At 41.9% G+C, this 21,445-nt stretch overlaps 1 protein-coding gene across 1 annotated transcript in view; it reads left to right on the top strand.

Moving 5' to 3' along the window:
• The window catches only part of SIK2 (salt inducible kinase 2), a 160,990-nt gene that overhangs the window by 82,578 nt on the left and 56,967 nt on the right, over positions 1–21,445 (top strand). Inside the window, exons 5-7 of the mRNA XM_033918190.1 lie at positions 12,202–12,326; positions 13,952–14,075; positions 19,155–19,375. Coding sequence (XP_033774081.1) covers positions 12,202–12,326; positions 13,952–14,075; positions 19,155–19,375 — 470 coding nt within the window. The remainder of the gene's footprint in view (positions 1–12,201; positions 12,327–13,951; positions 14,076–19,154; positions 19,376–21,445) is intronic.

Below are 21,445 nucleotides of genomic sequence, written 5' to 3'. Positions count from 1 at the left end.
GTGAGGGGACGTGATGGAATGGAGGGTGCCCAGGGAAGGGAGGAGGGGGAGAATGGTATTTTTACCCTCTCCAATAGCTGAGAAGCTAGTAGGGCAAACTCCCAGAAGAGCTCATTGATGAGTGAGTATTAATTAAGGGCTGCTTGATGTCAAGCAGTCTTGTCTGCGCCTTCCTTTTGAGGCCTTCATCATGCAGGTAGCCAGCTTCAGCACCTCTCCTCCTCATCGCGCCCCCCTCCCCTTCCCCCCGGCATAGTAATTAGAATTTATGATCAGCGTTTAATCAAAATTTTAATAAACTTGAAACTTAATTTCACATTTAGCAAGCTCAGGGCCCCATCTGGAGGGCCTCTGCGCAGACGTTGATGTGATGACATCACACATGCACGTGACATCATCATGTCAACATCTGTGCATGCCCAGAATTTAGTGTACTGGGACTTGGAAAAAGTTTGCAAGATACTGTCATGGAGAAAACAGCCTTTGTTTGCTACCTCACAGTGTTATTTTAGAAGGCCTATTTTACAATTTTTCACATGGAAATACTGTCTGTCATATATATGCATATATTGCATACCTCTGTAAAAACAATTCAGAAAACCCCTACTTATATTTGGAAATACAAACCAAGTAGAAAGTAGAGACTTCAAGGGGTGTGTGTGCCTTAGGCAGGATTCCCCATTTCGCAGAGGAAATGCATTTTTGTGCAGGAAAGAGATCATGTCTGCTGTTATAGTGCTTATTTCATGTAGTTTTTGTCCACTTCTAAAATAAACCACACTAAAATTGCAGTCTCGCTACTTCCCATTTTTTTGCTCTATAAGACGTGGTATAGGTATAGAGGAGGAAAAACCAAGAAAAAAAAATTCTGAACTAAATGGTGTACCCTGACCCACTCCCTCCCCCTCATTGTAGTATTTCCATGTTTTTAACCCCCACCCCCGTCTAAGAATGCACATTGTTGTATTTCCATGTTTTTTACCTACCACCCCCGTACCTTTTTAAATCCTGGTGCTCCAGCGGTGTATCGGCAGGAGCGAACTTTCCGCACTCTTGCCTGGGCCCGCGCCACTCTCTGTATGGCTGCCGTCAGTTCTCGTGAGTCCCGCGAGAACCGACAGCAGCCATTCAGGGAGTAGCGCGGGCCCAGGCAGGAACATGGAAAACTCGCTCCTGCCGATACACTGCTGGACCACCAAGATTTAAAAAGTTAATATTCACTCAATAAGATGCACAGACACTTCCACACACTTTTTTTTTTTTTTTTTTTGGGGGGGGGGGGAAGTGTGTCTTTATGGAGCGAAAAATATGGTAATTGGTGGCACTTACACTCACACATGCTCTATGTTATAGATGTATAAGTTGCAAGATCGTGGAAGTTGCTGGGTCTAGCCACTTTTCTTTTTCAACATGTTATCTTTGTAAAATAGCTGCCTCTGCCACACATGCCAGCAAATACATATGCATTGCTGCATGTATTTTTAAAACAGGCTCTATAGCCGGCAGATCCTTTTTAAATACTGCTAGCACTGTGCATGTCCCAACGTGGACGTCTTGATTCTGACACCCGTGTTCTTTGCAAAATAGGGCTTCACACCTGCTGAGATGAAAAATGGGTTCATAGACAACGGCGCGAAAGACAAAGGCGTGCCCGGACAATTGAGCGCAGCGCAGAGGCGCGCGCCGCTCTAAATTACTGTTTTTAGGGCTCCAATGGGGAGGCGTGGGGGGGAACCCCCCACTTTACTTAATAGACATGGCGCCGGCGTTATGGGGGGTTTGGGGGGTTGTAACCCTCCACATTTTACTGTAAACTTAACTTTTTCCCTAAAAACAGGGAAAAAGTGAAGTTTTCAGTAAAATGTAGGGGGTTACAACCCCCAAACCCCCCACAACACCACCACAACGCGGCGCGATGTCTATTAAGTAAAGTGGGGGGGTTACCCCCCTCACATCCCCCCGTCGGAGCCCTAAAAACAGTAATTTAGAGCGGCGCATGCCTCCGCGCTGCAATCAATTGTCTGGGCGCGCCTTTGTCCCGGCGCGCTTTTGACCTGACACCGAGAAATGTTCACTGTGGGGGTTTTTTGTTGCCATGGTACACCACTAGTTTGTAGGGCCAGGGTTAGGATTTCTGCTGCCTCCTTTCAGCCTATAAATCGGCACTCTCCTCCCACTGCCCTCCCTTCCTCTCTCCCTTACCCCAGTCTAACACTTCTCTTCAAACCTCTCTCCCTCCTTTCTTCTGCCTCTTCTGTGCCTTTTGCAGGCATTTGCTCCACTATTGCTGTGAGTCTGGAGGCACAGTAGTGGCAGCCAAAGGAAGGGGGAAGGGGATTGACCTGGGCCTTGTGATCCAGAGCCTGTCCTACTGCTCTCTAAGCTATAGATTCCCAAACCTGTCCTGAGATCAATTTGCATACACTGTCTCCTTGGTATGCAAATCTACCTCAGGTATATTAATAGTGGCTATCCTGAAAACCTGTTCTTAGGTTTCTGCAGTCAACTGCAATAATCCTGAAAACCTAACTTGTTAGGGTTACCCCCAGAATAGGTTTCAGAACAGGCCAGCACATACCCAAAAGTCAGCTTCCTCGCCCCCCAACCAGGTACTCAACAGCCATTTAACCAAATCAGCAGGGCTGGTATAACCCAGTAGGTGTGGTATAGAGAATGACACGGTGACAAAATTCATCACCGTTCCCGTCCCTGCAGATAACCACAGGAAATAATCCCATGTCATTTTCTATTTCAACCTCGGTCCTTCTATACCAGCATTCTTCAAAGCAAAGCTTGCGGGTCAGTGGTTGTGGCCATTCATACTCTGATTCTTATGTGAGCCAAGGATAATGAAGCCATTGTGACATCACTGATGTGATTGGCTCTTAGGCTCTGGTGGAATGAGGCATTATGACATCACAATATCTGCTCTGGATACCAGAGACTGTCATTCTGTATTGTCTGTTTCAACCTCAGTCCTTCTACACCAGCATTCTTCAAAGCAAAGCTTGCGGGTCAGTGGTTGTGGCCATTCATACTCTGATTCTTATGTGAGCCAAGGATAATGAAGCCATTGTGACATCACTGATATGATTGGCTCTTAGGCACTGGTGGAATGAGGCATTATGACATCACAATATCTGCTCTGGATACCAGAGACTGTCATTCTGTATTGTCTGTTTCAACCTCAGTCCTTCTACACCAGCATTCTTCAAAGCAAAGCTTGCGGGTCAGTGGTTGTGGCCTTTCATACTCTGATTCTTCCCTCTTTCCTTAAAGAATGACATGAAGATGGTTTCCTGCGGTTATCCGCGGGGACAGTGATGAATTTTGTCACCGTGTCATTCTCTAATTTCTATCCTGCAGTTAGGTGCACAAAGCACTATACAGAGTTTAGGAGCTTACTTTGTAGCTAAATTTTCAAGCTTTGTAACCGTGCAAGAAGTAAAAAGCTTATTAATATTCTTCCTTGTCCCAATGACTGCAGCTTTCAGTTACTTCCCCAGGTACAAAGTCCCTAATAAAAATTTTACCCCTCTTCCCTTCTTTGCAGCTTGAAGCATGCATGGATGCCATAGTTCACATGCCTTTGTTTGACCCCCATGAAAAGGAGACCTTTAAGTTGAGTACCTTTAAGTCTAGGAAGGAAGAAAACATGTGTTTAAGATCTGCAGCAAATGCACACTGTTGTGTTCATGCTCAGCCGGCTGCACAGACAATACGAGGAGCTGCTGAAAAGTTCTCAGCCCAACCAAAAAGAGAATGATGTGGAGCCATGAACTAACAAGTTATTCCACACTTTTCTTGACACTTTTCATTTCAGTGAGGCAGATGCATCTAGTAAATGGGCACAAGTATAGGGAAACCAAGCCATTGTGACATCACCGATGAGGTTGCCTCTTAGGCATTGGTGGAATGAGACTTTATGACATCACACTAGGAGGTACAGCTGAAAAGTTCTCAGCCCAACCAAGAAGAGAATGATACGGAGCCATGAAACGTACAAGCTATTCCACACTTATTCTTGACCACACTTCATTTCAGTGACATGAAATGAAACAAAAAGTGTCAAAGTGTGGAATAACTTGTACGTTTCATGGCGCCGCATCATTCTCGTCTTGGTTGGGCTGAGAACTTTTCAGCGTGCCCACGTAGGTGGAAAGAACACAGGGACGCATACCTACTGTATAGAGAGTGCCAGATACAATTCTGACTGGATTGAGTGTGCAGGTCTTTATCTGCCAACATTCGCTGCGTTACGTGTTATGTGCACCTTGAAAAGCAGAGTTGGGAATTATTTTTTTCACCGAGAGGGTGGTGCAAGCCTGGAATGCTCTTCCATGGGAGGTGGTGAGGATGAAAATGCGGAAGGAATTCAGAAAGGTGTGGGATATTCCCTATATGAGAAGAGGGTGGAACAGAAGTAGAGAGATTTCCACTCAGAAATAAATGAAAAGGAGAGAGTATTGGGGAATGGGGGAACCTGAATAGAGACAGATGAAACCCTGGCCATCCTGGTCTTTATTTGCTTCCAGGATGCTGTTACTTGAACAGTGGGCTCACGTAGGCCACATAAGAAAGATCAGGAGGACAGAGACTGTTTTATGGTAAAGAAAGAGTAGCCATTGGCACCTTTTTTTTTGCATGCTGCTTGTTACCAAGTCTTCTATTAGATGATGGGGTATTAGGATGAGTGGAGACCCAGGAAACACATCTAGTGTGGTTTTCTTATGCTTGTGTGATTAGAGCTCTTTTAAAATTATCATCATAAGGTAGTTTTCTAAATCAGATACCCTAAGTCAGGGGTGTCCACACTTTTTTGGCTTGTGAGCTACTTTTAAAATGACCAAGTCAAAATGATCTACCAACAATAAATTTTTAAAAAAGCACAAAGCACAATGTATGCAGAGAAAATGTTAATTATCATTTGTATTCGGGGGGGGGGGGGGGTTCAGAGGTCAAGGCAGATGACTTTAAAATATGCAATGTCACCTCAGTAACAGCTATACAAAAATAGCCAAATATACCCCCTCCCCTTTTACTAAACCGTCATAGCGGTTTTTAGCGCAGGGAGCTGCGCTGAATGCCCCTCGCAGCTCCAGACGTTCATAGGCTCCCTGTGCTAAAAACCACTATCACGGTTTAGTAAAAGGGGGCCATAGTACATTTTGATCACTAAATTGAAAATAAAATCATTTTTCCTACCTTTTTGTCTGTTGATTTCATGAGTCTCTGGTTGCACTTCCTTCTTCTGTAAAGCCAATATTTCTTTCTTTCTCTCTCCCCCTGCCCCCCTCTTTCTTTCTGCCTTTCTTTCTCTCCCCCCCCCCCCCGCCTGCCTGTTTGTCTTTCTTTCTCCCCCTGCCCCCTCTTTATTTCTGTCTTTCTTTCTCCCTCCCCCTGCCTGCTTGTCTTTCTTTCTCTCTCCCCCTGCCCCCACAAGCCATCGTGCCAATTTTTCCACTTCCCCGATTCTTTCCCTACCCCCCCTCAAAGCCACCACGCCAATTTCTCCCTGCTGCTTCCCCGAACCAGGCCTGGCACATACAAGCGCTGGGCCCACAAGACTTCACTTCCGACATCAATTCTAACGTCGGGGAGGAAGTTTCAGGTCAGCAATTGGCTGGCCCAGAACTTCCTCTCCGACGTCAGAATTGACGACGGAGGTGAAGTCTTGTGAGTCCGGCGCTTGAACACGCCAGGCCTGGCTCAGGGAAACAGCAGGGAGAAAAAGATCACAAAGGCAACGTGAATGACTCGCGTTGCCTTTGCGATCTACTGATCGATCGCGATCGACCATTTGGGCACCCCTGCCCTAAGTGAACAATGAAAGGGACCCTGTGATCTAGTCTTGAAGTTCCATAGCCAGGGCTTTCTACCATTTCATTCTATCACTCTAGCCAGAAGCCCACTGTCATCTAAGGAGCAAAGCTGGACAGATTGAGGGACCTATAGTGGCCTCACCAGCTTTTGCAAGTCCTGTCTCAATAAATGGGCAGAGACATATTTTTACTTGTGGCTTCACCAGCCAGTGGTGGTAACTTTGTGGTTCCCTGATGTGGAGTGTATTTGCTTCTGGGTTACCAAGGAGGAAAGAATTAATGTCTTGAGATGCTTCTAGGCTCTCTCATTTTATTTATTTAGAACATAACATAAGAACATAAGAACTGCCATCTCCGGATCAGACCCATGGTCCATCGAGTCCGGCGATCCGCACACGCGGAGGCCCAGTCAGGTATACACCTGATGTAGTTTTACCACCCATATCCCTCTATGCCTCTCATAAGGAGATGTGCATCTAATTTGCCTTTGAATCCTAGCACAGTGGATTCCTTAATAACCTCCTGTGGAAGAGCATTCCAGGCGTTCACCACTCGCTGCGTAAAGCAGAACCTCCTGACATTTGTCCTGGACTTGTCCCCCCTTAGCTTTAAACCATGTCCTCTTGTCCGTGTCACGTTGGACAGTGTAAATAATTTGTTTTTCTGCTCTATTTTATCGATGTCTTTCAGTATTTTGAACGTCTCTATCATGTCCCCTCGCAGCCTCCTCTTCTCAAGGGAGAACAGTCCTAGTTTCTTGAGTCGTTCCTCATATTCCAAGTTCTCCATACCTCTTATTAGCTTCGTTGCTCGTCTCTGCACCCTCTCCAGCAGTTTTATATCCCTCTTTAGTTTGGGAGACCAATGTTGGACACAGTATTCCAAGTGTGGTCTGACCATTGCTCTATAAAGCGGCATTATGACTTTCTCCGATCTGCTCATGATTCCTTTCTTTATCATTCCTAACATTCTGTTCGCTTTCTTTGCCGCTGCCTTCAGTTGGCTTACGTGAGGTGGGACTCAAAGTGAATCAGGATCCTACACCATTGAGTTTTGTAAGACAGGTACAGAGGATACAGCAAGTAACTTCTAGCAGTGTTTGGCAAGTGCTCCCTGCTCCCTCCACCCCCCCACCCCCCACACACACAGCTCACATTCCTCTGAGCCATTAAGAAGGTTCTTAGAACTGACCCAGCTGCCTCACTCCTGTTTTCCAGCACTGCTGACTTTGCAAGATTCTCCCAACTCGTGCCAGCAATTTATAACGCTAATAATGACTTTTTGGATCCTTTAACCCACTTTTCCTGATGGTGCTCAAGGTGGCTTACAGCATTTGAGTAATTCAGGTACATTAAGTCTGCGGCTTGGAGATTACATTACATTAGTGATTTCTATTCCGCCATTACCTTGCGGTTCAAGGCGGATTACATTCAAACTAAAACCAAGAATTACATTCAAATTAAAAGGAATAGAATAAGCGATGACATATAATTTTTTAAGGTAATAAACATTGGATAAAGAGTTACCAAAGGGAAGTGGAGGTCTTTAGGAGATAAGAATAGGGTGAAATTATGGGTTTTAGATAACGTTTGATAGATAAAAGAGTATTAGATCTTTAGAGATCACACTCTAAAGTGGGTATCTGAGGCAACAAGAGAGAAAAAGGGAGAAATTTTTTAAATGAACGCCTCTTTTTGGGCTGTACGGTGAGATCCTGTTTTATGACAGCATTTGGACGACTGGATTACCTTATAGAACATTAGTTTAATCCAGCATCAGCACAGCTCAATTATGTACCCACAGTTACAGCAGCAACACTGAGCTTATTAACAATTATCAAGTAAATTGTATTCACTTATTTTTTAAATTTATATCCCGCTTGCACCTAAGCGGTTTATAAAAACACACACAAAAAAAACACACACAAAATCCAGCACAGAATCGATCACAGTAACATAACGTCAAATATAATGAAGCACATCTTCAGACTTCAACAAAGGCTTGAAGGAATAGATAAGTGTTCAATGCCTTTTTGAATTGCTGCAAAATGGAACAGAATCGCAAGTGCTCAGGAAGGGAATGGAACGATTCAGCACGGCCAATTCAGAATGACCCCATAGGAGCAGTCCTTTCAACATGGGACAGTTCATCGCAGTCGTTTCATCACAGCCCTTTCAGCATGGGCTGTTTCATTTCTTAATCTTAATTTCTTCAACATTAATTAAAGAAATAGGCCTGTAACTTGAAACCAGTGTGGGATCTTTATTTGGCTTTGGCAAAACTATAGTTAATGATTCAGCCATGGTACCCGTAATACAACCTTTAGTAAGTTGAGTCTGATATAAATTTAATAAATATGGTAACAGGGTAATTTGAAATGATTTATAAAACTCTACAGTAAAACCATCTCCACCTGGAGCGGATCCAACTCTAAGGGACTTCAATGCTGTTTGCAATTCGTTTATTAATATTGGCTTTTCTAAACTTTCTTTTATATGCTCAGGAATTTTCGGTCCCGTAATTAACTCTAAAAATTTCAAACCATCCCTTTCCTTCTCTAAATAAGGCTCAGAAGAATATAGGTTTTTGTAAAAACTTAAAAATTGTTTTAAAATCGGTCCACTTTGAGAATAACAGCTATAAAAGTAATAACTAATTCTAAAAAATTTGATCATGTAACACCACTTCTCAAAGAGGCTCATTGGCTCCCTGTTATTTACAGAATCACTTATAAATTATGCATAATTATCTTTAAAACTCTGATCAATAAGACTCCTGCTTTTCTATATAGGTCACTTATTCCATATTCTGCAAAGAGAATTCTACGTTCTAGCGAACAAAATCTGCTATCGATTCCATCATTAAAAATTATTAATACGAGGAGACAATTTATTTTTTCTTGTACTGCACCGCAAACATGGAACGCCCTCCCTATTTCTTTACGGGAGGAGAGAGAAATTGGAAAATTTAAAACTGAGTTAAAAACCTTCCTTTTTAAAGATGCCTTTTCAACTTAATTTTACTTTTCGTGAATCATATTTTACTTTGTTATACCCTGCGTTAATTATTTCCCTTTTGTATTTTCCCTCAATGTTTCTTCTTTTCTTTATGAATTGTATTTCATCCCTCCCTTCCCTATGTTTATCAATGTTAAATTAAGAGTTTTAAATCATTATTTAAATTAGTATGTGTATTGTATTGTATTGGGTTTTTTTTTTTTTTTAAATGTACATCGCTTAGAATATTTTATTAAGCGATTGATCAAATCATTTAATAAACTTGAAACTTGAAACTTGATAACTATTTCCCTTTTCGTCTTTAATCGTCACTATTTTTGTTTTTCGTTTTTTAGCTTTTAAATAGTTTGCCAATAATCTTCCCGCCTTATTTAAATTTCCATAATACAATGCCTGTTGAGAAAATAAATCCTTTCTAATCAACTAAGAAGAAATCTCATTATATTTCCCTTTCGCTTTCAAGGGGTCTTGTAATGTAGAATATTCCCATTTCTGAATTAATTTAGATTCCAATAACTTTATATCTTTTTCCAAACTATAAAATTATTTTTTAATTTGGGTAGGGTGAGGGATATTTTATTAATATATATATTTTTTTTATATGATTATGGAATATATGGTAGGGAGGGGTGGGAAGGGGGAGGGATAAAAATTTATGTACTGTACAAATGATAGAATGTAAAATGATATATTTATTGTTAATGTAATTGAATATATATATATACATTTAATGTAATTTTGAAAATGAATAAAGAATTTAAAAAAAAATCTTAATTTCTTAAGATGCCCTCTCAAAGTCAACCTTTTACCTTGGAAGTCTTTCTGTTCCAATATAAAGGGAAATCTTACAATGCTCCTGATTGATCTGTGATGATGTTCCCCCCCTCCCCACTTTCAAACCTTGAAGTCACCGCAGGTGTGTGAAAGGAAAGGAAAGAAACACCAGTGGGGGGGGGAGCGAGCTATGCCCCCCACTTTCAAGCCTTGAAGTCACCAGATAATGTGGAGGCAGGAGAAGAAGACCACAGGTGGATGAAGGGAAAGGAAAGAAGCACCAATGTGGTGAAGAGGGGGGGGGGTCTATTCCCCTCCCCTGTCAGACTTTGCAGCTTCAGCAAGGTTAGCACTTGCCATTACAATGGTCATGATGAAACAACTGCAGTTAAATGGTCAAGCTGAACTGGCCTGGCTGAATCATCCAAGACCCGCCCAGGACGTTTATTTCACATCGAAGGCCCCACTGTAGAAAATGCAGCGGGCATTGTTTCTGCAAAGCATACACCAACCAGTGAAGGAAATAAGAAAACCCCCCACAATGCCGCACAACGCCGGTGCGATCTGTATTCAGTAAAGTGGGGAGGGTTCCTCACCAACACCCCCTGTAGGAGCCCCTTAAAACACTGCTTTTCTTCGGCGCGGGCTTCTGCCTTGCGCTCAGTTGTCTCGGCGCGCCTTTGTCGGCGCGCGCTTTTGACTATGAACCCAACTCCACAGACCATGCAAACCATCCAAAATACAGTAAAACCTTGGTTTGTGAGCATAATTCATTCCAGAAGCATGCTTGTAATCCAAAGCACTCGTATATCAAAGCTAATTTCCCCATAGGAAATAATGGAAACTCAGACGATTCGTTCCACAACCCAAAAACTTTAATACAAAATACTATACGTACTCGTATTGCAAGACCTCACTCATTTAGAACAGTCACTACACTCTTGCAGCATCAGAAAGAGAAGAACCATCTACCCTGTTGTGATGATGTGACACCTGTATACTGTATGCACTCGTATTGCAAGACTTTGCTTGTTTAGAATAGTCACAACACTCTTGCAATGTCAGAGAGAGAAGAACCATCGGCTCAGTTGTGATGTGTGTATACTGTACGTACTTGTATTGCAAGACATTGCTTGTATATCAAGTTAAAATTTAATAAAATGTTTTGCTTGTCTTGCAAAACACTTGCAAACCAAGTTACTTGCAATCCAAAGTTTTACTGTACTGTTTATCAGAGTCCTTGTTAATGCTCGAAGATATGACCACATTTCTCCTTTCTTAAAGGAATATCATCGGCTTCCTGTTAAATTTTGCCTTATGCACAAGGCTTTAACGCCTAGCATGCCATGCCTGGCTTCAGGGATGTGAGGGGGTTCTGGCACTCCATGTTGCAATTATAGCAGCAGGTATTCTTATGAGCAATTTTGTGGCTGTATCATCAGAGGATGACCTTGGCTAACCAGTTGTATCCTCCAAGGGGACTCCGTCACTCTAAATAGCTAAGTGTGCCTACTAGCCTGGCTAGGACTTTGGTAAATTGGACAAGTTGGTAAGGTAGTACGTCTGACATACCAAGGTATAGTCTCAGGTGTCACAGTCTTTGTCCAATCCAAGCCAGGGATGGGAAGTGAGATGAAATGAGATGGTCCCAGTACAGCTAAAGGCCATAGTAGGAGTAATGTTACTTTGACTCGCATCATCTTTTTAATATTTATATTCTACTTGTAAGCCACTTTAACAATAAACATTATTTGCTAATAATATTTATACGACTCTGAGAGTTCCGTGGCACCCTTAATCAATGACCTGCGGCATGGACACAGTGAGAGAGAGGTCGTTAACTGATGGGCTAATACCTGCCTCAGTTACCCCCTTGGTGGCATACTGTGTGTTAGTGACATGGAGGCAATCCTTCAAAGAGGCAAGATTTGCCAAGTACAAATGTAGGGAAAGTGTTTGGGGGGGGAGGGGAGAGAGGGATTGTGAGTTGTAAACCACCTTTTTGTAGTTTTACAATTACACTCAAACAGTTTACATAAAGGTACTTCAAGCATTTACCCTGTCTGTCCTGGTGGGCTCACAATCTATCTAATGTACCTGGGGCAGTGGAGGATTAAGTGACATGCCCAGGGTCACATCGTGGGGTTTGAACCCACAACCTCAGGGTGCTGAGGCTGTAGCTCTAACCAGTATGCCACATTCCTCCACCCAAGTAGATGGATGTGCATGTATTTAATTCTAGTCTGGACAGAGGGGAATCTTCAAGTGTTATGGAGTTCATGTATGTCCATGTGCCTCTCCAGCCTTCCTACCCCAACAGCAGAGGTGGAACAGTAGGGCATGCTTATATCTTACACACACACACAGCCCTACAATGCATTGTGAAGCCTAGCTGAGCTGTTTTCTCAAATGGAGATAGAATGAGAATTTGATATCTTTGGGTTCAGTGCTAGAATTATTTGAGCACCAGAATACATTGCATAAGTGCCTTCCACCAGACATAATAGCACCTTGATTGCACCCATAGCCTTTTCATTGGTTTTGTTAGTTAGACAACTTTTGAGATTTGTTTTCCACTTTCTTTGCAGATTTTGGATTTGGAAATTTCTATAAGACGGGAGAGCCTTTGGCAACCTGGTGTGGAAGTCCTCCATACGCTGCTCCTGAAGTCTTTGAAGGTCACCAGTATGAGGGACCTCAGCTGGATATCTGGGTATATTTTCTTAATAGCTTCCATAATAGCAGGGCTTTGAGTCTACCAAAGCTGCTATAAAATAGGGTCTTTCCAAGTCCCCTCCTTTTTTAGTCAAAGAAGAACTGAGATAATGCCTTGTACCGAATGAGTGTTCCTTTAAAAAATCTACAACATGATTTTCTGCTAATAATTTGGGCCAGCTTTTGAGCTGGGGGATTCAAATCATAGTCTGAAGGCCCTAGGCTTTCATGTTTTCCATTTCCCCTTTTTTTTGTGCCTCACATATAGGGTTACTAACTGGATCCATATTTCCTCGACAGGCTTGATCCAGTCCTAGATTTACCCCTCTGCATGCAAGGAGAGAATCAGAACTATGTCCCTGCATTCCCTAAGAAAAGCAAGACTAGGTCCCTGCATGTAGTGGGGTAAACCCATTACTGGATCCAGTTGAAAACCTTCCTGAAACCTTTGGAGCTGCACCTCATTGGAGGAGGCCATGATGGGGGGAAAAGGAGAAGACAGTGGTAGGCTATTGCCTCTCTCCTAGTAGCTCTTTATTGATTTTGTCACAGGCTGGCCCACAGAATGGTTTATATTCCAAAGCTGGTCATTTGTTCTTTGAAGGAGAGCTCAATGGGAGGGGCTATGTCTCTTTGCCAGCATTTTTTTCACAGTCTACTAATTACTTATCCAGCACCTGCCTTGGCTTCCAGCAAGTTTTTATTTTTTTTGCCATTTCATATATTGTTCCCATCTTCTGAACTTCAGTGAAAGCTGTATATAGATAAAACAGAATCTGCTTTCACATTTGAATTTGCTTCATTGGAATAGAAAAGAGAATCCCTGTAGCTCCATTTCCTTACCGTGTCCAAGTGAGGTTCCTCTTGATAAACTAAAGCAGTTTCTTTTTACTCCAAGTAGACAATACGACTGCATCAAATACCAACATCCTCTTCACAGCAGTGTTGGCCTTCCTTGACTTGGAAGGTCAAGGCCTGGTGGGATGCCATTCTTTGAGGGCAGGCCCAGTTTCCATACTGAATTCTTTCTCTTTCTCCTGGAGATGAGGAAAGAAACTGATTTGCCTAAGTGACTTAAGGTCAGGGCTGGGTTCAGCGACAGGGTAATTAATGGATACAGTAATTTTTCAGCTGTTTATGCTGTACCTGGCTCATGAAGAAAGCTGCCTGCTTTTGGAGTACAGTTGCTCCCTCAGGCTTGCTAAATTGATGCTCTTCACATCTCCCTGCCCTCATGCAAACAAAACCACCTTTGATTCTGGTTCAATTTACTTCATAGTTGAAGGTCAGATACACTTAGTTTTGTACAGAAGTGGTAAATGTTAGGGCAAAGTGGGCAATTTTGGAAGAGCCACACTTACTTCTGGGAGCTGTGGAAAGGATTTGGGGGAGTTTTCAGGTTTGCTTCCCTTGTTTCTCTACAGATAATCTTCATATACATCACATTACATCATTGTAAGGTGATTAAGCAATCTAGCGAGTCTGAGTACATGACAGAGTTGTTTGTATTGGAGGGCAGGTTGATAGGGAAACCAGAATAACCCCATAATGAGGTCCAAAGTAGGAATGACACCTTGTTAATAATGACATACCAAATCTCTCTCTCTCTCTCTCTCTGTTTAGAGTATGGGAGTTGTCCTTTATGTCCTCGTCTGTGGGGCCTTACCATTTGATGGCCCATCACTCCCTATCTTGCGGCAGAGGGTGCTTGAAGGAAGGTTCAGGATCCCGTACTTCATGTCAGAAGGTAAAAGTACAAGGTGCATGAACTCTGCCTAGGTGACCAAAACCATTTTCAGCTCTGAGTGTTACCCTAGCTATGTTGCAGGGGTTACACCAGGTTTTGTCTATTAAATGGACAAAAAACTTTCCCATACAGTTACTATTTCCTGAGGTATGTTTGAGGGCATTGAGCACAATTTAAAAAAAAAGAATTGGCAGGGTTTCCCTTTTGAAAAATCTGGGTCAGTTGCTCCTCAGGTACATCGGTACCCATGGATTTTATATCTGCTTTGCAGCTGGGTACAGTACACAGCTAGAACTACATAGAAACAAAGAAATTGACGGCAGATAAGGGCCACGTTCCATCCAGTCTGCCCACCCTAATGACCCTCCCCTGCCTTTACTTTGCGAATAGATCCCACGTGTCAGTCCCATTTGGCCTTAAAATCAGGCGCGCTGCTGGCCTCAATCACCTGAAGTGGAAGACCATTCCAGTGATCAACCACCCTTTCGGTGAAAAAGAATTTCCTGGTGTCACCACGCAGTTTCCCGCCTCTGATTTTCCACGGATGTCCTCTTGTTGCCGTGGGACCCTTGAAAAAGAAGATATCCTCCTCTGCATCGATGTGGCCCGTGAGATACTTGAACATCTCGATCGCCCAAGAGCTTCAAAATTCCCCACTCAGTACCAGATCTACCCTTTTGGGGAGCAGAAAGTGGGAGGACAGCCTTCACTTCTCTGTATTACCCGGGTAGCGTCGTTTGACAGATACCTTTCTCCAGTGTAATCAATCTTTCCCTCATATACTCTTGGCCCAGATATTTCAAGCCTAATGTAAATAGGAGCAACATTGTGAAAGATGATGAAAATCTTAATGTGTGTTTTATATATTTACACATTAAGATTTTTCATCCTTGCATAGTGTTCTTATTTAGACTGATATATCATGATCCCAGGGGTACACTTAAGGGAAACTGATTCCTTCAGTTATGCCACTGTGTAAAACTTTCCCTAATTTAAACACATTGCAGGTTGTTTTGGTGGTGTTACTAATGTATAGCTTGCCTAGGCAAGTCCAACAAGTACCAGTAAAAAAATCAATGAAAAACATTACAGTACAACCCAGGCATAAGAAACCTTGACAATATCAAATCATGTGTGCACTACAAAAAGAGGCTTTTGGAATGAGGTTATGTATACCCTTGATGTGAATAACTTTGTAGACCATTGTTAGCTATGAAGCAGCCAGAGATTGATGCTCAGCTGCTTGTGCAGATAGTTAAAGTTAAATTTTCAGTCGAAAATTAACCAGATTTGGTTAGGTTTCCTTTTTATATTTTAGTTATCTTTTCTAATATACTTTTTTTTTTCCATTTGAAATATTAAAAAATAAAAAATTAGACAAAGTTGATTGGCTAAATTTTAGGTTTGCTGTTTTGGCTGACCAGAGTTCATTGGCTGGCACCAAATATCACTGATTGGTCAAAGTTCAACTGTGCCCCTAGGACCCCGCCTTGTATATTTGGCTAAATTTTATTTAGCCTGTAATCTACCCAAATGATGATAAACTGATCCACAGGGAGTAAATTCAAACAGTAAGATTTGTCTGGCTAATTCCCAAAGTTGCCTTTTAAATGTGTATTTATTTTTGCAGCAGGGAGAAGGCAAGTAGCAGAACTGCTGGCTACAAAAAAGACATTTGATCACCCTAGACCTTGGGTTTAAACCTAACTCTCCCGTGAGGGGCTGAGGGGGCGGGGGATTATATTATCTGCCAAGGCCTTCATTGGCTCAGGGGAAGAGGGAAAACATAATCTCCCCTCAACCTCCAGTGAACACCTAGGGAGATAATGTAATTCCTCTTCTTCCCCTTCCCCCAGCTCAATAGAGGCCTAGGGAGATAATCCTTCCTCCTTGGGCCCCCATTGGAGACCTAGGAAGATTATCTCCCTAGGCCTCTATTGAACTGGAGGTGGGAGAAGGGGGTATTATATTATCTTATACTGTGATCTTCCAAATTATTCACTTCGGAGGAAAAGAGCCTCAGAACCCCGTATGTTGCTGATATTTGTTTCAAGCAAACATACCAGAAAGGGTAGAAACCTCACTGACTCAAAAACCTCCTTTCCTGATCCAATTATTTATAATGAAAATCAATTATTCTTTGTCAGCTGTTCCAACGTTCATAATAGTTGTCTGAATCATTAAAAAAAAACTTTATGCAAAAAAACAACTTATCTGGATCGGGATTCAGTCTGTTTTTTATTTGTTTCTCTGCCCAGTCCTGTTCTTGCCGATGGAAGCTAGCAGGCGTTTCGCTATTACAGCTGCGTCAGGGCAATGGACTTCTTCCTTAGAGAAAGCACAAAATAAAATCAATGATAATAACGACTATAAAGAACAGCCAGTAAAATCCATTCTTCAACATTTCAAATGCTTACACTCGGTGATATTTTCACTTGCTCACTAAGGCAAAGATGGCGTCTGGCTTGAATTCATTTAGCTTATAGCATCTGAAATCAGGAAGTGCGTTCTGCACAGCTGTGAACATGAAATCAGCTAATTCAACATAATTCATATAGCGATCTCTTCAAATTATTTTAGCGGTCTCATGATTTAATAGAGAAAGCGCTAATGCATGTCAGGCAAACTTGACAAGTTTGCCTGACATGAATTAGCGCTCCTCTATTAAAACACAAGAAGAAACTGCTAAAATAATTTGAAGAGATCGCTCTATGTATTATGTTGAATTATGAATTATATTATCTCCATTGGCCCATTATTAGATGGCAGTAGTAATCTCATCTTTTACACTTCAGACCCATCCCATCTTTAGTCTGCATTTTTTTAAAATAAATTTTAAACATAAAGACAAGAATATACATATTGAATTCAGATTAAATTTGAAACAAGAAAAAATATACAAAAGTGAAAAAGCACCAGAAAAATAATTTATATATTTAGTCCACAATCAATTATGGGACCAAAGAAAACAGAAAACTACTAGAAAAATAGTCCATGAGTGACAGCGTAGGGAGCAAATATTGGCAGACAGTCGTGTTAATATAAAACTATAAAATCCAACAATTGCTTTGTTTCAAAGAAAAGAAAATTTTTACCACCAAAAGAAAATACAACATTTAGCTGGAAATCTGAATATAAAAGTGACACCCAGAGCCATGACTCTAGGCCAAAATGCCACAAAGACCTTCCTCCTTCTCCGAGACACTTGTGAAATATCAGGAAACAAACGAATAGTTGAACCAAGAAATTGATCATTCATATGCCTGAAATAAGTACGAAGAATAAAAGTCTGCATGTTATTTTTGTTTGAAATAGTTTTTTTTATTAATTTTCTGTGATACGAAAGACAACTATTACATATACAAGTGCCTCCTGAGAAACCTTCAGCATTCAAGTATCTCACGGGCCGCATCGAGGTGGAAGAAGATATCTTCTTTTTTAAGGGTCCCGCGGCAACAAGGGGGCATCCGTGGAAAATCAGGGGTGGGAAACTGCACGGGGACACCAGGAAATTCTTTTTCACTGAAAGGGTGGTTGATCGCTGGAATAGTCTTCCACGTCAGGTTATTGAGGCCAGCAGCGTGCCTGATTTTAAGGCCAAATGGGATAGACACGTGGGATCTATTCACAGAGAAAGGTAGGGGAGGGTCATTGGGGTGGGCAGACTAGATGGGCCGTGGCCCTTATCTGCCGTCTATTTCTATGTTTCTAATGAAAGTACTACAGTGATATAAATCAACATTATAGCCAAGACACCAAATGAACTTGTACAGACTGTATAGAAAACACTCGCCATTTATTTCACAAGCACGAAGCTGCTTTCAAAGCCCAAAGTAGGGGAGAGAGACAAAAAATTTCAAAAAGAGAACTCTGAACGGAGCTAAGGGTTCAGCCATCCATTCCCGAGCGATGATGTCACTTCCTCCCAAAGTCTGCATTTTTTTAATGTGCAGGTAATGGAAGTGCTGGTACAGTTCTGCCAGAACATCTACTCTAGAGGAGGCCATACATGATTCTGAAGAACTAAACAAAAAACAAAAGGAATTGACCCCAAGATATCCACAGAGAAGAAAATCCAGAGAAAACCAAAAAACTCTGTGGAGTGACGATGTTCCTAAATGGACTTTATTTGAAAGATTCAAAGTTCCAAATGTACACCAAAATCATCCACATAAAATAATTTCATCCACATAAAAATAAATTCATCCATATAAAAATAGGTTATCCACATAAAAGCCTTAAAGGACCTAGTCCGCTAGGGATACAGGACCCAACACAGTCCGCGTTTCGACAAAAAGTCTTCTTCAGGGGTCCCTGGGGGTCCTATAAAGGTGAATACGTGGGAAACAATTGTGCGGTGAACCAGAAGTTTCCCACATATTCACCTTTATTGGACCCACAGGGGCTCCTGAAGAAGACTTTTTGTGTTGGGTCCTGTATCCCTAGCGGACTAGGTCCTTTAAGGCTTTTATGTGGATAACCTATTTTTATGTGGATGAAATTATTTTATGTGGATGATTTTGGTGTACATCTGAAGAACTAGAACCATAAAGCCTGTTGGCATTCTCTGTAAATTTCAAAATTATTAATATTGCTAAAGATTTTAGGATAGTTTGTAATGTATACGTCACTGTACACTGTGTGACTTTGACGATTGCAGCCCTACTGAGGAAAAAAGGGGGATATGTAAAAAGGAAAATACACAATTCCTGCTCTTGCTTAATTATACAGCGCAAACATTCTGATACTTAAGGAAGTTAAAAAGGTCCATAGGAGGTGGCTGTAAATGTCAGATTCCCTCCACACAAGCATTCACTCATACACTTCAGTGCCAGAAAATAAATTGATTCTATTCTTTATAAGAACTGAAATGCTTAGATTGTGGGTTAAATCCTAAGAAGTGTCTGCAGACCTATTATCTGCTTTTAAAGAAAAAGCCACATTGGGTTTTCTTCTCTTTACCAGTCACTGGTCACAGCCCTGCCGTCATTTGTGATATTTCTGTTCCTGGATTTTGCAGTTCATACATGTTGGGATCTGCTTTTATGACCCCCTGCCTCTTATGTCGTTTGGTAACAGAGTGTGAACACTTGATCAGGAGAATGCTGGTCCTTGAACCCGCCAAAAGACTGACAATCGGCCAGATTAAGGAGCACAAGTGGATGCTGGCGGAGGTTCCTGTACAGAGGCCCATCTTATACCCACAGGGGCTGGATAATGAGCCCTCCATTGGAGAATACAATGAGCAGGTCTTACGGCTTATGCACAGCTTGGGCATAGATCAACAGAAAACCATAGAGGTAACTATATATAAAAAAAACAAAAAACGCTGCATTTAAAAAAATGGGCATCTTTCTTCACTTCATTTCAGTTTGTTACACAGCACAGTAAGCATCCTACACTTCTTCCAGTTCAGTGTCTTCTATGTACATTCAACAGTATTCAGATTAAGTGTTTGGAGAAGATGTACCCTGAGAGACAATTTGATATCCTAGTTGACCTTTGGAATCTTATACTGTAAAAATGGCTGACAGCACTTCATCACACTTCTTGGCCTCTATTAACTATAGATGAGTGGTTGCAATGATTTGATGGGCCCCCTTCTTTTCTGTGTGGGTGGATACAAGACTGTACTGTATTATGGGCGCCCTTCCAGCCCAGAAGAGATTAAATTCAAGGGGATTTGAGGTTGGGCATTTCTGTATTTGTCTTTTGAATGTTTTAAGTTTGAGTGTTTCATTTCTTGCAATAGATGCCACTGTCAAAAGTCAGATGCAAAATGTTTTTATGATGCCCTGTGTAGGTGGTTGTTCATTTCCAGAGTTTCTGTGCAGTTTTTCAATTAGCTGTAACTAGGGCATCATTTTTCTTAGAGTAGAAAAAGGTAAGGCTAAGTTGGGAAAGATATTAACAGTCCCTTTGAGTGCCTTTTCTTGGGCAGTCTTCAGAGAGAAAGTTTGTCCCTTTTGAGGACTTGGCCAAAGCCTGCATGTAAGACAATCTCTATTGATAGTTGTTATATAATTCATTCATTCCTGTAGAGCAGGGGTAGGGAACTCCGGTCCTCGAGAGCCGTATTCCAGTCGAGTTTTCAGGATTTCCTCAATGAATATGCATGAGATCTATTTACATGCACTGCTTTCAATGCATATTAATTGGGGAAATCCTGAAAACCCGACTGGAATACGGCTCTCGAGGACCGGAGATCCCTACCCCTGCTTTAGAGGTTGGAAAACTGGCCACTTAGGGCTCCTTTTATCAAGCTGCGCTAGCGGTTTAACGCACATAATAGCACGCGCTAAACTGCCGGATGCGCTAACTGCTACCGCCTCCTCTTGAGCAGGCGGTAGTTTTTGACCAGCGCTGGGGTTAGCGCGTGATGAAAAGTCACGCACGTTAACCCCGCTAGTGCGGCTTGATAAAAGGAGCCCTTAGTTTTTTCTTTTGAACTGTGGCTAACTTATAGTCCCAAGGTTTTCAGTTTATCCCGGGAGAGAAATGAGTTTCCTAAATTAACCCTGGGGATGTCGCAAGGATGTAGTTGTATAACCTTCCCTAATGCCTCTGGCAATGTACTGGAGAGGAGAAGTTAAGGTTTATGTTTGTTGTTTATTAAAATTTGGTATCCCGCAATTTACAACAGATCAATGCGGCTCACAAAACGCAAGAAAATCAGTTTAAACAAGAAAAGAACAGACCGAATCTAAATACTGGAGAAAGAAAACAAAAAACAACTTAATTCCAAAATCCTCCAACCCTTACACCTTACCTCATATTGAGTCAAGTCGGGTTTATGAATCAAGATAAAGAGAAGCGTCCTTGTAATTATTGAGACCCTGGCAGGCGCGTCATTATGTCATACTCTTGGCCCAAAACATGTAAAATCTCAATGCATGAACATGTGGGAAAATAAGTGATTTTTAAACCAGCAAAGTGAGAAGATTGTTTGCTCATTTGCGCTGTTTCTCTGAAGGAGTTCATTTTTACTAAGTGATTTTGTCACTGTTGACCACCTTCACGTTCCCACTTTGCATTGCCCTGAGCATTAAAGGGAATGTCTCACCTCATGGAACCTAATCTATTGTACAAAATGTTCCCATGATTCAGTCGCTTGTAATAGTAAAAGTCAACAGTTCTGTGACATCTATTCCTCCCACCTCCCCCAAATAGATATCCATGAATAGAACCGGGGGAAGAGCACTTCCTTCCGAGCTGTCACTTTATTTTTAGCCAGTGTGGAGGCAATAGTCAAAATGCAGCTTCAGTGACACTAGCTGACCTTTCGATATAGCCCCCTCCCCACTGGAGCTTGGGGTTGCAAGAATGATGTGTGTTATCTGACCTATGACCCCTTAAGACATTGGGTATGC

This window comes from Geotrypetes seraphini, chromosome 13, assembly GCF_902459505.1.
Source record: "Geotrypetes seraphini chromosome 13, aGeoSer1.1, whole genome shotgun sequence".
Lineage (NCBI taxonomy): Eukaryota > Metazoa > Chordata > Amphibia > Gymnophiona > Dermophiidae > Geotrypetes > Geotrypetes seraphini.
The sequence above is the reverse complement of the archived record's forward strand: the minus strand, read 5'-3'. Positions and strand labels throughout refer to the sequence as shown.